The 14,179-nt window shown below is 57.7% G+C and overlaps 1 protein-coding gene across 1 annotated transcript; it reads left to right on the top strand.

The window, feature by feature from the left end:
• The first annotated feature begins 33 nt into the window (after window positions 1–33).
• Window positions 34–11,629, top strand: CASC3 (CASC3 exon junction complex subunit). Its single transcript, XM_039565808.1, has 13 exons — window positions 34–324; window positions 2,122–2,149; window positions 2,447–2,484; window positions 3,880–4,038; window positions 4,115–4,266; window positions 4,639–4,815; window positions 5,010–5,695; window positions 7,192–7,256; window positions 7,452–7,566; window positions 8,115–8,213; window positions 8,799–9,013; window positions 10,234–10,356; window positions 11,186–11,629. The coding sequence occupies exons 1-13, from the start codon at window positions 58–60 to the stop codon at window positions 11,225–11,227; spliced, it is 2,166 nt and encodes a 721-aa protein (XP_039421742.1). The 5' UTR covers window positions 34–57; the 3' UTR covers window positions 11,228–11,629.
• The last annotated feature ends 2,550 nt before the right edge of the window (window positions 11,630–14,179 follow it).

Here is a 14,179-nt window from a genome sequence, read left to right on the forward strand (position 1 = left end):
GGCGGCAGCGCGGCCGCGGTACCGGCGGGGGCCGTTCCCGTGGTGCCCGCGGCCAAGATGGCGGACCGGCGGCGGCAGCGCGCCTCCCAGGACAGCGAGGACAGCGAGGGCTCGGCGGCCTCCGACAGCGCCGGCTCCGTGCCCGGTTCGCCCCCGCTCCGCCCGCTCCCGCTCGGGCTCCGGATCCCGATCCCGCTCCGGCTCGCCCCGCCCACCGCACCGCCCGCCGCGCGGCGCCGCCGGGGCCCTCGGCGCTGGGCCGCGGGGCCGCGGGGCCGAGAGCGCCGGTGGGGCGGGGGGAAGAGCGCGGCCGAGTCGGAGTGTGTGAGTGAGGAGAGGGCGGGAGGGGCTGGGGAGGCCTCGGGGACGCTGGGGGTGGGGACAGGGGCTCTGGTGTCTGAGTGTGGCCGGGGGGAAGTCGGGGAGCTTGGGGACACTGAGGGCCCTGGGGAGGGAGGGGTCTGGGGCGCGCGTTCTGGTGTCTGGGGGACTCAGGGGGAAGGCTGGGGACCCTGGGGAAAGGAGGGAGGGGGCTGAGGGATGTTCTGGTGTCTGGGGAAGTCGAGGGGATTGGGACACTGAGGACGCAGGGCAGGGAGGGCGCTGAGAGAGGGGTTCTGGTGTCTAAAGAGTGTCTTGGGGAGCAGTGGGAGGACTGGGGGGCTCTGGTGTCGGGAGGCGTGGGGGAAGTTCGGGGACTGATATTTGGACCTGCGGGCTGGGGGGGACACTGGGGACGAAGTGGGGGTGGAGAGCTGAGGGAGCACCAGTCTGGGGAATTGGGGGAACTGGGCTGAACCCCCCCATAGTGTGTGTGGGAGAGCAGGGCTGGGGCAGCCTCAGGTGGGGTGGGCACCGCAGCCCCCCAGCACCAGGCAGGGGCTTCTCTCTGGCTCTCTGTGCCTTGTGGCTGGATTTCCCTAGTCTGAGATCCTGTCCCTGCTCCTGGGGTCCCTGCAGCAGGGACAGGTGGGTCGGTGCTGCTGTCTCCCCTCTCCGTGCAGTTCTGCTCTTGCAGTTCACATGCAGGTGCAATTCCCTCCTGGTTTGGGTTCTAATGCTGGTTATTTCCAGCTCTTTCCTGTTTTGGATTCCAGGGCTGGTTATTTCCAGCTCCCCCTGACTCCCATTGTGTTTTTCTGTGGTGGTTTTGGGTTTATCTTGTCACCTTGGTCAGGTTGTTTGTGCTCTGGGGTTGTTCTTGCTCTACAGTTGGGCTGATCTTTTCTTTTATCGTGGAATCATGGAATGGTTTGGGTTGGAAGGGACCTTAAAGCTTGTCCACTTCCACCTCCTACCATGGGCAGGGACAGCTTCTACTATCCCAGGTTATTCCAGATCCCATCCAGCTTGGCCTTGGTCACTTCCAGGGATGGGGCAGCCAGAGCTTCTCTGGGTGACAGTTTTACTGAGCACTTTTCCTGCTCTAAGCTATTCCCTTCATTCAGTCCCTTCCCTGAGCTGGGTCCTGCTCGGCCTCTCTTTGTTTTTCCCTGGCTCTCGGGAGGGATCCCGGCTCCCCTGTTGCTGTCACTCTGTTCCCTGGAGACCCCCAGCACTGACAGGCTGTGCCTTGCTCTCAATATTCCCCCACTGTAGCTGCTCTAGAAGGTTCTTGGAAAACGGCTCTGGGAGCCTGGAATCTGTTTTTTCTTGGTCACTGGAGCTGAACTTTCAAGGGTGGCTGCAATAGGGTCAGGGCCAGACCTTGCTGTCATCATGTCTGGGATCATGGGATGCTGGATATTAGGAAAAATGGACATTAGGACAAAAGAGTAGCTATTAAGAAAAGATATTAGGATAGTAGAGACTAAGAAAGTAGTTTTTTAGGGAAAATTTCTTCATGGAAGGGGTGGTCAGGCACTGGCACGAGGTGCCCAAGGAATGGTGGAATCCCCATCCCTGGAAGTGTACAAAAAGTGTGGATGTGGCTTTTGGGGACATGGTTTACTGGTGACATGGGGCTGGTGCTGGTAGAAGGTTGGGCTTGATCTTAAAGATCTTTTCCAACCTAAACAATTCCATCGTTCTGTGATTTTGTGAATCCATGATTCCGTGTTGCTGGGTGCTTGGCTGCTGCCCTCCCCTCCTCTAACTCCCCTCTCTCTTCTCTCTCTGCAGGAAAGTGAGGATGGCATCGAAGGAGATGGTGAGTGATGGCTCTTGGGCAGGGTTGTTTGTGTGCAAAAAAAGTAAAAACCAGACAAAACAGCTTTTCCAACAGTCCCCTGGTTGTTGCCATCCCAAATATTCACTTGTAACAGCAGGTAGATGTGGGGTGCAGGGACAGCATGCCCCAAACTCGCCCCTGCTCCCTCTTGAGCTGGCTGTGGCATTGATCTGGGGTGGTGCGGGCATCCAAATTCCCTTTGGAAGGGGTTTGGTCACATGGGAGAGGAGCCACCTCCAGCCCTGCCCTGACCCCACCTCCTTTCCCTCCCCACAGCTGTGCTCTCTGACTACGAAAGCGCCGAGGACTCGGAGGTAAGGGCAGGCTCTGTCCTGATTCTCATGGAGTTTCAGAACAAACCCAATTTGCATCCTTGGATTCCTTCCACTGACCCTTCTGTCTCCTGAGGAAACAGCCTCCCCTAGTCCCAGCCCCTGGCACTGGGACCAGTGTCACTGTGCTACTGGGGAGGGTGTAGGGCCAGTATGTGCAAGGGAAAACTCTCCTGGCTCCTCGCACTGGGAACAGGATTTGCCATGGCCAAGAAGGGCGTGGGAGGAGTGTGGGATGCTTGTTGGGTTTTAATTAGTTGGAATTAAAAAGCAAAGTGGTGGTTGGGAGCATCCCAAGAGCTTCCCTCTGTTCTGAGGGAGCAGCCAGAGAGGGGATGCACCTTGGGAGTTGGGGAGTGCTGAGGGAATCCCATCCCACCCGTGCCTGGGGGCTGCAGGTTCCCCTGGATTTTTAGTTCAGGTCTCTAAAAGTTCGAGATTTCCAGGGAGTTTAGAGAAGTTCTGGTCTCTAAGGATTATAGTGAAGGCTTTCTAAGGAAAATCCATCTCTGTTTTGGGAACCTTGAGGGAAACAGTGGCTAGAGAACATGCAAACCACCAGGCAGAGGAAATCCAAGCTGTTTATTTGGGAATTAATTTCAGTTTGGGAATTAATCTATGCTATTAACTAGGAAGGAGCGTGGCAGGCTGCAGAGGTGACAGGGCAGCTCCTGGAGCTCTTCCAGCCTGGAATCCCGCGTGGAGGCTCCTGGTGGCAGCTGGGTTGTTGCATCACTGCCGTGCCAGGATGACTCTGTTCCTGTGCCTAAAAATAATGCCCGGCCTGGGCTTCCCCGGCATAAACACCGGGAGCAGCCGATGTGCAAAGGCTGTGTTGAAAGAGGAAAATGGAGCAGGGTTTGGTTAATCACCCCGAGCTATTTTTAGTTCGGCTCCAGCCTCTGGAGGCTCCTGGGGGTGAAACCAGGTCATGCTCCTGAGCAGAGTGAGTCAGCTGAGGAACTCCAGGGAATTTGGAAACGTGGCCCTGGCTGGATCCAGACCCTCAGTGTGGAAGGAAGGGCCTGTGATCACCAGTCTTCCCAGTCTGTAGGAGCAGACTGGAGTGGTGGGATGCTGCATCTTTGTGGGGCAGCTGATCCCAGCTCCATTCCAGAAAGCCTGTTGGACCCTCCCTCTCTCAGGAGAGGTTGGGTTTAACCTTTGCTTTTCCTGTGAAAATATAGGGATAGGAAGAATTTTAGGAGCTTATCCTCTGCTTTGGAAGAGTCATGTCTAACATCTGGAACAGGGATCTAACTCCAGAACTGAGGGAATTCCTGGGGGATCTGTTGCTGGATCTAACTCCAGATTTGGGGAGATTCCTGGCAGATCTGTTGCTAATGCAGCACATTTGAGTCACTGGCTGTCTCCCAGGCAGAGGAAGAGGATTACAGCGAGGAAGAAAGCTCCAAGGTGGAGCTGAAGCAGGACAGCAACGATTCCTGCGAGTCGGCGGCCAGAGGGGAGAAGGGGAGTGAGAAGGCAGATCCCAAGGGAGCGGTGACGGGCGAGCGGCAGAGCGGGGACGGGCAGGTGGGTGTCCCACGGCTCCGGGCTGGGGGCTGGCAGCAGGACTGCTGCAGTGGTGAGAGCTCCCTGGTTCTGACAGGAGAGCACGGAGCCTGTGGAGAAGAAAGTTGGGAAGAAGGTTCCCAAGCACCTGGACGACGATGAGGATCGGAAGAACCCAGCATACATCCCACGCAAGGGGCTCTTCTTTGAGCATGACCTCCGAGGGCAGACGCAGGAGGAGGAGGTCAGGTATGTGAGTGTCCCCCTGGGGCTCTGGGAGGGATGGGCCAGCTTCCAGGCCAACTTCCAGGCCAGCTTCCAGGCCAGCTTCTTGTTACCTGCTCTGTGTCCTGCCAGGACACTTCAGCTCTTTGATTTGAAAGGCAGGTGCAAAAAAACTCACAAAAAAGCCTTGTGCCAGGCAACAGTGACCCTTTGAGCTGCTTTTCCCAAATAGCAGTGGGTCACCAGCAGCTGCTGGGCAGGAGGAGCAGGAAGGAGAGATGCTGCCTCCTCTGCCTTCCCTGCCCCAGGAATGCTCGGGCTCTGTGTGTGGGACTGCTCGGAACTGCCACATACTGGCCTTACAGCTCCCTGCACCTCTGTGTGTCCCTGTTCCAGGCCAAAAGGTCGTCAGCGGAAGCTGTGGAAGGACGAGGGGCGCTGGGAACATGACAAATTCCGTGAGGACGAGCAGGCCCCCAAGACCAGGCAGGAGCTGATCGCACTGTACGGATATGACATCCGGTCAGCCCACAACCCCGACGACATCAAACCCCGGAGGATGCGCAAACCACGGTGAGCCCCAGCGTCACCCCAGGGCCTGGATTGTCCCAGGGAGAGGGGCCAGGTCTGGAGCTCCAAAGAGGGAAAGCCTTGTCATGTGGGACCTTGTTCCTGGGGTTTCTAGATGTGCATCCTGTTCCCTGGCACGGCGATTCTTCCCACCCAGGGGCTTCTTTCTAGTGAATTGTTCTATTTTTCTCCCCCAGGTTTGGCAGTCCCCCTCAGCGAGACCCGAACTGGTCCAACGAGAGGCCCCCCAAGCCCCCAAGGCACCAGGGTGCCAAGAGCCCCTCAGCCCCCCCACGCTCATTCAACAGCCGCAGCTCTGCCAGCACCGGCAGGATGCCCCCTGCCAGGAACTACCCCAGGATGGGGGGCTACAAGGAGACCCGGCCAGGCTACCGGGCTTCGGAAGCGACTGTCCCGCACCGGAATGGGGAACAAGCCAAGCAGGAGAGCAGCTACCGTGGGAAGCGCACAGAGCAGAGCCCCTCGAGGGACACGTCCCCCGAGTTGGAGGTGGCACATGTCCACGGCAGCCCTGGGAAGGAGGAGGGGGCTCTGGAAAACCAAGCCATGGCTGCCGACGCTGCGCAGCCGCCGCCAGACAGACCAGTCGAGAAGAAATCTTATTCCCGGGCAAGAAGGACCAGAGTCAAGGCTGGGGAAGCGGGGAAGCTGGCAGAGGAAGCGCCCGCTTCCGAGGGGGTGGCTCCCGTGATTCCAAAACCCACGCCAGCTGAGAGCTCCCCCCCACCAGCCAAGAGCAACTGGGAGTCGCCAGTGGAATCCAGCGTGGATGGACTTGAGCAGGAGATGACCCAGATGAACCTGACGGAGCAGAACTGGAGCCCAGGGCAGTCCCAGTTCATCCCGCCCCGGGAGCTGAGGGGTAAGTGGGAGCAGCCTCCCGGTTTTCCAGCAGCCCAGTTCTATCCTGATCCGTGCAGCTGGTCGGAGCTGAGCTGCCTCTGCCCAACAGATTCCCAGGGGGGGTGCAGAGTAATGGTTCCTGCTGAGAAAGTGCAGTATGGACACAACAGCACAGAAAAAGGGGAAATTAAACATTTCAGTGTAGGTGAGTGGAATTAGGACTGGGAAGGATGGAAGCGGAGATCCTTTCCCTGTGATGTGAATCACAGCAAGACTGAGCCCTGCTGCAGGAGAGCATGAGATAAGGATCAGTAACTGGGCTCTGTGGTGTCCTGCTCGGAGCAGGAAGCAACTTTTCCCTGTTGATCAGCTCATTTCCTGGCACTGGGATTTGGTTGCCAGTAGCCAAGGCCTGGCTGGAATTGGCAAATCTCTTTGTGCTTGGGAGGAGGGAGGGACATGGGACAGAGTTACCCGGTGCCAGATGAGGACAGTTCCAGTTGTGCATCCACAGAGAGGTCATCCAGGTATAATTATCCCTTTGCAGAATTAGAGTCTGTTCTGGGAAGCGTTAGAATGCTTCCCGAGGGGAGTAAAACTGGAGCAAGGAGAAGGAAGCGACTTGCTGCTTTCGTAAGCGTCTGTGAGGTTGAGGTCGTGGAACCAGAAGTCATTTGATACTGGTGGGACTGGGAGGTCTGTGCGAACAGACCCTTGGACAGGCTGGAAACGTGACAGTGGGATGAGAGTTCAAAAGTGCTGAGATTGTCTGTTTTGGGGTTATTTTAATGCGCAAAAATGAAGCATCTTCCCAAATTTCCCACAGGCCAGCTCTTGGCTGCAGGTACAAGATCATGTTCTGCTGTGAGAAGGATGATGACTCTGCTGTCCCTTTTTTGTCCCTAGCAGAGGAGGGAGGAGTTAATTCTGGGAAGCATTTGGCTCCCATCAGTCCATTCTGTATTTCTCTGCCTGTATTTGCACTGTCAGTGACCCAAGAGCACTTCCAGTGTTTGTTTTATCCATTTTCACTCCCTTGGAATCACCTGTGATCACCTTGGCTCTGTGGTTTTAAGCCATGGTTTAAAACTGACTTTGCTGTGAATTCACGTGGATTCACTTTGCTGTTTGAATCCAAAAGAGCCTGTGATAAAAAGCATTCACACCCTTCAGAGGGTTTAAACTGCAGCTTCAGATCCCACATGGATCCTTGATCCACTCAGAGGAGATCCGTGTCTCGGCAGACACAGAGCTCAGAGCAGGACCTGGGTTTCAAGCTGGGGATTTAGTTTTGAAGCAGGATTTAGGCATTGCTGAGCACCGTGGATGAGTGTGCAGTGACAAAACAGCCTCTAATTTGTCCCAAAATATTTTAAACCATCACCGGGGCAATGAAGTCCGAAGGTTCTGTGTCATGGGAGCCAGAGCTGAGCTGCAGCCACGCCCCCAGGCGAGGCGGCTCTGGCTTGGGAACCAGCACAAACCACAGTAATAACCAGTCTGTTCCTTCCTCAGGTATTCCCAACCATATGCACGTGGGAACTGGGCCACCGCCGCAGTTTAACCGGATGGAGGAGATGGTAACGCGTGATCCCGGAGCGTGACTCCGGCTGCGCGGCGCGCGGGAGACGGGCTCTAATTGTGTTGGGGTTGTGGTAATTACAGGCTGTTGACGCCTCAGCCTTTCCCTTGTGGGGGTGTTTGGGGGTGACCCAGGGGAGGTTTGGGGGTCAGGTAGGTGCCTCACAGCCCCTCTGAGCCCTGGACTCTTGCAGGCAGTGCAGGGGGGCCGTGTGAAGCGCTACTCATCGCAGCGGCAGAGACCCCCCGTGCCGGAGCCAGCGCCCCCCATGCACATCAGCATCATGGAAGGGCACTACTACGACCCACGTGAGTGTTTCCCTCCTGCTCCTGTGGCTCCATGTGTGCTCAGAGCTGAGCAGCTGGAGCAGGGATCCCCCCCACTCCTGTTGGAGTCAGGACTTTGTCTTCTCTTCCCTTTGTTGTAGTGGCACTGTGTCCCCTCATACAGTGTCTAAAAGGCAGCTGGGAGCGTCCCTGGTTGTGTTTAAACCCGTGGAATTATCCTCAGTGCTATCCCCTCTCTATGCCAGGGCTCTTAGGACACCCCAATTCTTCCCGAGAACAGGGATTTAAAATGAACTTTAAATCAGGTCTTTGACGTTTGAGCATGGGGAGAACAGGACTGGAGATGGATTAGCAATTCCCTTCAGCATTTAAAGTGTTAGAGAAGAAATTCCCTGAGTATTTTCCTGCTTTCTAAAGGGAGTAGGAGGCTTTTCTTTAGGGAGCATGTGGCATCTGTGAGCCCAGGAGCCTCTGTGTGCCGTGGGAGCAGGCTGGGCTGTGTGTGCCCGGCTGCAGGAGAATGAAATTCCATGGAGCTTTTCCTTACAGCCTGTCATGTGTTGTTGCAGTACAATTCCAGGGACCAATCTACACCCATGGTGAGAACCCAGCCCCGCTGCCGCCCCAAGGGATGATTGTGCAGCCGGAGATGCACCTTCCTCATCCAGGTGAGGAGTCAGTGGGACACCCCTGGACCTGGGGAACAGAGAACTCTGGTCTCCCACAGCCTCTGTCGTGGGGGGAATCCATTTTCCTTTGTTTCTGCAACATGGAAGAGACCTGCTCCCTCCTGCAGTGAGGCTGAACCAGTATCAGTTTTAAGGAAAGAAAAAATAAGTGTTTCTAGAGCTTCCAGCCAGTGCAGGACGGGGGGAACTGAAGCTTTTGGCAGCTCCTAGCTGGGTTTTTGCAGGTGCCTGTGGGGCCTCACCAGGCTGGGCCGCTCCCTTCCGTGGGCACTGGGCTGGTTCCTCACTCCCTGGCCCTGTAGCTCAGGAAAAAGCAGAACTGGGAGCTGTCGAACACGTTCTCTGCTTGCCCACACAAATTGTTCCCTGCAGTGGAGTTGTGCTGGGGCCATATCTGCTTCCGGTGAATGCGGAACTGGGGAGGGGGCCATGCTCTGCTGCTCTGTGTCCCTCCCCAGCATGGGGCTGCAGGGAAACCTTGGAGCAGAGCGTGCTCCTTCTTGGTGCTACCCCAGGACACTCTGGCTTCTTGGGTGACATCCATCTGTTTCCCATCACCTCCAGGTTTACACCCCCACCAGACGCCCCCTGCCATGGCAAACCCTGGCCTCTACCCCCCACCAGTGTCCATGCCCCCGGGCCAGCCTCCACCGCAGCAGCTGCTCACTCCGACTTACTTCTCCGCCCCTGGAGTGATGAATTTTGGGAATCCTGGCTACCCCTACCCCCCTGGAGCTCTGCCCCCTCCGCCCCCTCCTCATCTCTATTCCAACACGCAGGTAAGCCGGGTGCGCCGCGGTTCCTTCCCGGGCAGGAGCAGGTGGGATGCTGTGGAGTGTGGGATGTGTTCTGCGAGGTGTTCCTGGGAGAGGATGTGGAGCAGCTGGGCTGCTCCATGGGGAAAGGCTGCTGTCATCCCAGAAAGGATTCTTCCTGTGGCTGCTGTGCAGCTCCCTGGGTGCAGTGGGCAGTGGGTGAAATCCTGTTCTGGGGGGTCTGGAATTGAGGTGTTCCCTTATGGAACAGGGATACAGCCCCTCCAGGGCCCTGCTGAGCCAAGGATACCTTGGGAATGGCTTTAGAAGTGAGTTCTGTTGAGATGGAAGCTGGGAACTGGCTGGTAGGAGCAGCATGGGGCTGGATTTTCCTGCTCCATGGCCCAACTCCGTGTCTACGGCTGCTGCTGGGCAGCAAGGAGGCAGATTGGATTGGGCCCCTGAGAAGGCAGATCAGATTACACCCCTGTAAGGAGGCAGATCAGATCACATCCGTGTGGGGAGGCAGATCAGACCAGATCCCTGAGGAGGCAGATTGGATTGGATCTCTGTGAGGATCAGACCAGATCTGATCCCTGTGAGGAAGCAGATAGATCGAATCCCTGAGGAGGCAGATCAGATCAGATCCCTGAGGAGGCAGATTGGATTGGATCTCTGTGAGGATCAGACCAGATCTGATCCCTGTGAGGAAGCAGATAGATCGAATCCCTGAGGAGGCAGATCAGATCAGATCCTTGAAAAGGCAGATGAGACCAGAGCAGACCAGATCCTGGTGCCAGCGATGGTGCTGTGGCTGGAGCAGGGCTGACACTCCGTGGAAGGCTGGAGAGCTGCACATTCCCTGAGCTCCCAACCATCCCTGCCCTTCCCACTGCTCGGGCTGATCCAGGCAGGATCTCACCCCGCTTTGCAGTTCCCTGCCAGGCTGCAGGGCTGGGTGTGTAGGGGGGCCGTGTCCAGGTGGAAAAGCTGCTGTTGGGAAGTTCAGGCATTCCATGGACTGCAGGGTGAGGGAATCCCATCTGCATAGGCTGTGTCCTGTCTCTGCCAGAGTGGGGGGACCTTGGCAAGGGGTGGAGACACACAAGGGGCCTTGGGAGCTGATGTCTGGGGGGCGCGGCCACTCTTGGCTCTGGCTGGGGTCAGCTGTCCAGCCCCGGTGGGTGCCGGGGGGGGCTCGCAGGGCCCCCCAGCCCGGAGCTCTGATCCTGCTGCTCCTGCAGGCGCAGTCCCAGGTGTATGGGGGGGTCACCTACTACAACACTGTCCAGCAGCAGGTGCAGCCCAAGCCCTCCCCGCCCCGCCGGACGTCCCAGCCTGTGACCATCAAGCCGCCCCCTCCAGAGGTACCATCCCCTCACAGTCGGTCCCTGTGTGTGTGTGGTGTCACTGGTGTGTGCTTGGCTGCAGTTCCCCCTCCCATCTCAAAAAAATAACGTTGTTCTTTTGTAAGGGGAAATCTTAAAACTTGTCTCGTCTCTGACCTGTCCCAAACCTCAGCTTCTCGTTGCAGGTGGTAAGCAGGGCTCCAGTTAATTTGAGTTACTTAAAACTTTAAAACTAAAACCACGTAAAAAGTAAGTCTGAAGTTGACTCTTTTTTTATTTTATTTGCTCAGGGTAGAAAACAGGACAATTTAGAGAGGGAAAAATCCAGCCCTGTCTGGAGGAGCTAGGAGGCAGGGAGTTCTCTGGAAGGATAAACGTTGAGAACTCAGCAGATAATTCAAGCAGTAGAGTTAAAGGTTTTTCAGGATGCGACTGCTTCCCTGTGCTGGGAATGGTCCCTTGCTCCAGTGCTGTGAGCTGTGCGTGTGTGAGCGTGCTGGAATGCCACGTGTGTTTTTGGTTTCCCTTTCCATACCTTCTTCACGTATGGAAGCCAAGCAAGCCTGGACCTGGGCAGGCATGTGCTGGTGGGTTCCCGTACATGGGGAGGGATGGGAAGCGAATTGTCTGATGGAGGGGCCCTGGAAAGGCCTCGTGATGGAAAAATCTGGAACCATGAGGAGGGGTTGGCGCAGGGGGCTGGTTGTGCCCGGAGAGGTGGCGGGCGGGTTGGCACCCGGGTGTGGGGGGGAGGTTGCTGGCAAGACCCAGCCATAGCACTGTTCCCCCCCATGCGAGGGTTTGGGGGGCTCTAAACCTCTGCTGCTCTTCCCTCTTCTCCTCCCAGGACAGCAAAGGTGAAAAATCAAAGGAGAGGAGCAACACGTAGGAACACGGCCACAGGAATCCCAGCGCCAGACTCGGCACCTCAGCAAGGAGGAAGTTGCTCCTTGGAATGGCTCCTTCCCTGTGCGGAGGTGAGGCAGTGGGATGAGACACCTGCACCGTGCTCAGGGCCAGGCACTTTCCCCGTGGCCCAAGCGGTGCCTTCCTGAAATCCATCTCGCTGCTGCCCACCCCCCTCGTCCCCCGCGCTGGGGCCGCCGAAGAACCAACCCCTGAGTCGGTCCTTGGCCACACGTTCTCCCAAGTTCTCCCCAGTTCTCCCCGTTACTAAATGTTCCCTGCTCCCTCCTGGGATGTCAAACTCCGCTGGCTTGATCGTGGTCTCTGTTTTTATTTAAGGAATGAAGCAGCTCCTTCAGTAAAGCTGATTTGTTTCTTTTGGGTATTTCGTATTTATTTGTTTGGGTAAGCAGCAGTGACATCCCCCCAGCCCAGTTCATTCTTCATTTCAATTCTCTTTTCAATTAGCAAGTTGATTTCTGCCACTTTTGACACAGGAGAAGGGCAATGGAGCCATGGGAAGCTGTTGGGAATATGCTGCCTGGGCAGGAACCACCTAATTTAGGAGCTCCCTGATTCTTTTCCCAACAAGCTGTTGGTAACTGGTGTGTTTGAGCTCTCAGGTGGGAATCCACAGGGTGACCCCCGTCCCTGCTGTCCCCAGCAGCACAAGGGGACGTTTCCACCCTTCCTCTGCCAAATCCACAGAGAGAGGGGGAGGTTTGTGGGCACCCAGCACCCCGACACTGCCCGAGCAGCCCAGCCAGCACCCAAACCAGCTCAGCAGGGCCAGGTTTGCTCCCAGCACTTGGGTGTTGCTGCTGGGGCTGTGGAGGGTTTTGGAACCCGCCCCAATGCACCCGGCTGGGCTCCGGCCCTACAAGGAAGCGCCTCAGCCCTGCGCCAGCTCCTGCCTCACTTCCCCACAGCAGCCTTGTGTCCCCATTGGGATTCCTGATCCCATGGGGTGACTTGTCACCGCAGCTGTGCCACGCTGATCCTGGCTGGCTCACCTGTGCCGCAGTGCCGCCGCTCTGCCTCCCGCATCCCACCGGCCCCGCGGCTCCGGCCCCGCTGCGGCTCCGGCTTGGCCACGTCCTCGCAGCCGTTTGCAAATTGCATTAGGAAACTTGGCAGGGCCGGCTGCTGATTCCTGCCCATTCCTGCCGATTCCTGCTGCTCTCCTGAGCACGTGCTGGGACGCCGTGGGGACGCGCCAGCTGCCGGCGCAGGCACCGGGTGAGGGGGACGTCACCGAGCGAGCGGCGGCTCAGCCACCCCGTCCCCATCTGTGGCCAGGATGGGGGCCCGGCACCCACCTGCTTGTTCTCTGTGTGGATCCTTTATCCATGCATGGCTCTTCAGCAGAAATTCCTTCTTTCTTTGGTGTTTGTGACTCCATGACCTTCTGTGTCTTGTTTCAGCCACCAAAGCCACATTCCCAAAGCAGAATCCCCTCGTGTTTTAGATGTCACCGTGTCTCTGCCTTAAGGCTGACGTGTGTCATTGATGCATTGGTGACACGACCAAAATCCTGGACCTTGCACCCCCATGTTGGGGTTTTGGTGTTACTTGGATTCCTATCCTGTGGGATGTACATCCCTAACAGCGTTGTAGGAAGCAGACAGCTCTTGTGTGTCCTTCCTGGGGCTGAGAGCCACAGGGACAGTGTCCACCTGAGCTTCCCTGGCAGGACCAGCGTCACCTCTGCTGTGTCCCAGGAGCTGTTCTCCTCTTCCCAGGAGCCACCCTCCTCTTCCTAGGTGCAGCTCTGCCCTTCTCAGGAGCTCACCGTGGGACTGGAATTACAGCTCCGCTGTGCCTGGTGCCAGCCGTCCTCGCCCCCACATCCCTGGAAGCAGCTGCCACCCATCCCCAGCCCAGCTCTGCCCTGGTAGCGGGGCTGGAGGGAGCCCCCTCCTCTCTCTGGGGGGGGGCTGATGTGAGCCCCCTCCTCCTCGCCAGCCTCACTGGCTCACAGGGAAGGACCAACTGTTGTGTTGGTGGTGCGGGAGCTGCCGCCTGCGTGTTTGTGCCGCGCTGCCTCCGCCTTGGCAGCCGCAGCCTCCTGCCAGGCCCCCGCCCACCTGCCCACGCCAAATAGGGGTGGGGGGCATGTACCCCACTCCTGTTACACCCTGATCCTGTGGATGGAGCATCACGGTGAGCTCTGCCCTCCTGCGGCCAGGCTGGGCGGGGGAAGGATGCTGGTGGGACTTGCCCATGCCACAGTGGAAGGGTGGCTTTGAGGGCAGGGGGGACCCCAACTCCCCCCTTTGCATCCCACCCTCTTTTCCTCCCTTCTCTGTAGGTCTCCCCAGTTCCTGCCCTCACTGCTGGCAGTGGCGTAGGGGTCCCAGAGGCCATTTGACAGTGGGGTGGGGGTCCCAGAGCCCTTCCAGCAGCAGCAGCAGTAGGAGTCATCACCTTCCTGCTCCCACTGCTGTGCTGCCCCATCCCTCCCCAGCGCCCCTGCCTCAGTTTCCCTCCCTGGCAGGAGGATCAGGACTGAGCATGGTCCAGGATTTGGCTCAGCCCTTCACAGGGACCTAATGGAGGAGCTGCCCCCATCTCTTGGCAGTTCTCCCCTTCCCCAAATGTCTGACTCCCCTCTCCCAGCGCTGCAGCTGGGAAGTGGGTTAAGGCGCTGGCTTGGGGAGGGATTTTTCCCGGGGTGTAATTTTTCCCTCCTACACACGGTCTGTTTTGAGCGGTGCCTGGAGGCTTCGCACCCCCGGCTCACTGCCGGGGCGGGGGAATGCGCTGGCTGCCAACCGAGGGAAGCGCCCGCTCCAGATCCCAGCTCGTTAGGAGAAATAACAGCAAATTAATTAAGCCAATAGTTCACTCTGCGCCAGCAGTGCCCCCGTCCCTGCCGAGCTGGGGAGAGGGGATGGGATGGGCCGGATCTGGGGCACCTTTCCCAGGGGGAGCA

This window comes from Corvus cornix, chromosome 27 (assembly GCF_000738735.6).
Source record: "Corvus cornix cornix isolate S_Up_H32 chromosome 27, ASM73873v5, whole genome shotgun sequence".
NCBI classification, from domain to species: domain Eukaryota; kingdom Metazoa; phylum Chordata; class Aves; order Passeriformes; family Corvidae; genus Corvus; species Corvus cornix.

Excerpts from the sequence above, each read along its gene's own strand:
- CASC3 (XM_039565808.1), top strand. The coding sequence starts at position 58 with ATGGCGGACCGGCGGCGGCAGCGCGCCTCCCAGGACAGCGAGGACAGC. Across the intron at positions 4,267-4,638 it reads ACGCAGGAGGAGGAGGTCAG|GCCAAAAGGTCGTCAGCGGA; the intron begins GTATGTGAGTGT and ends TCCCTGTTCCAG. Across the intron at positions 7,257-7,451 it reads TTAACCGGATGGAGGAGATG|GCAGTGCAGGGGGGCCGTGT; the intron begins GTAACGCGTGAT and ends GGACTCTTGCAG.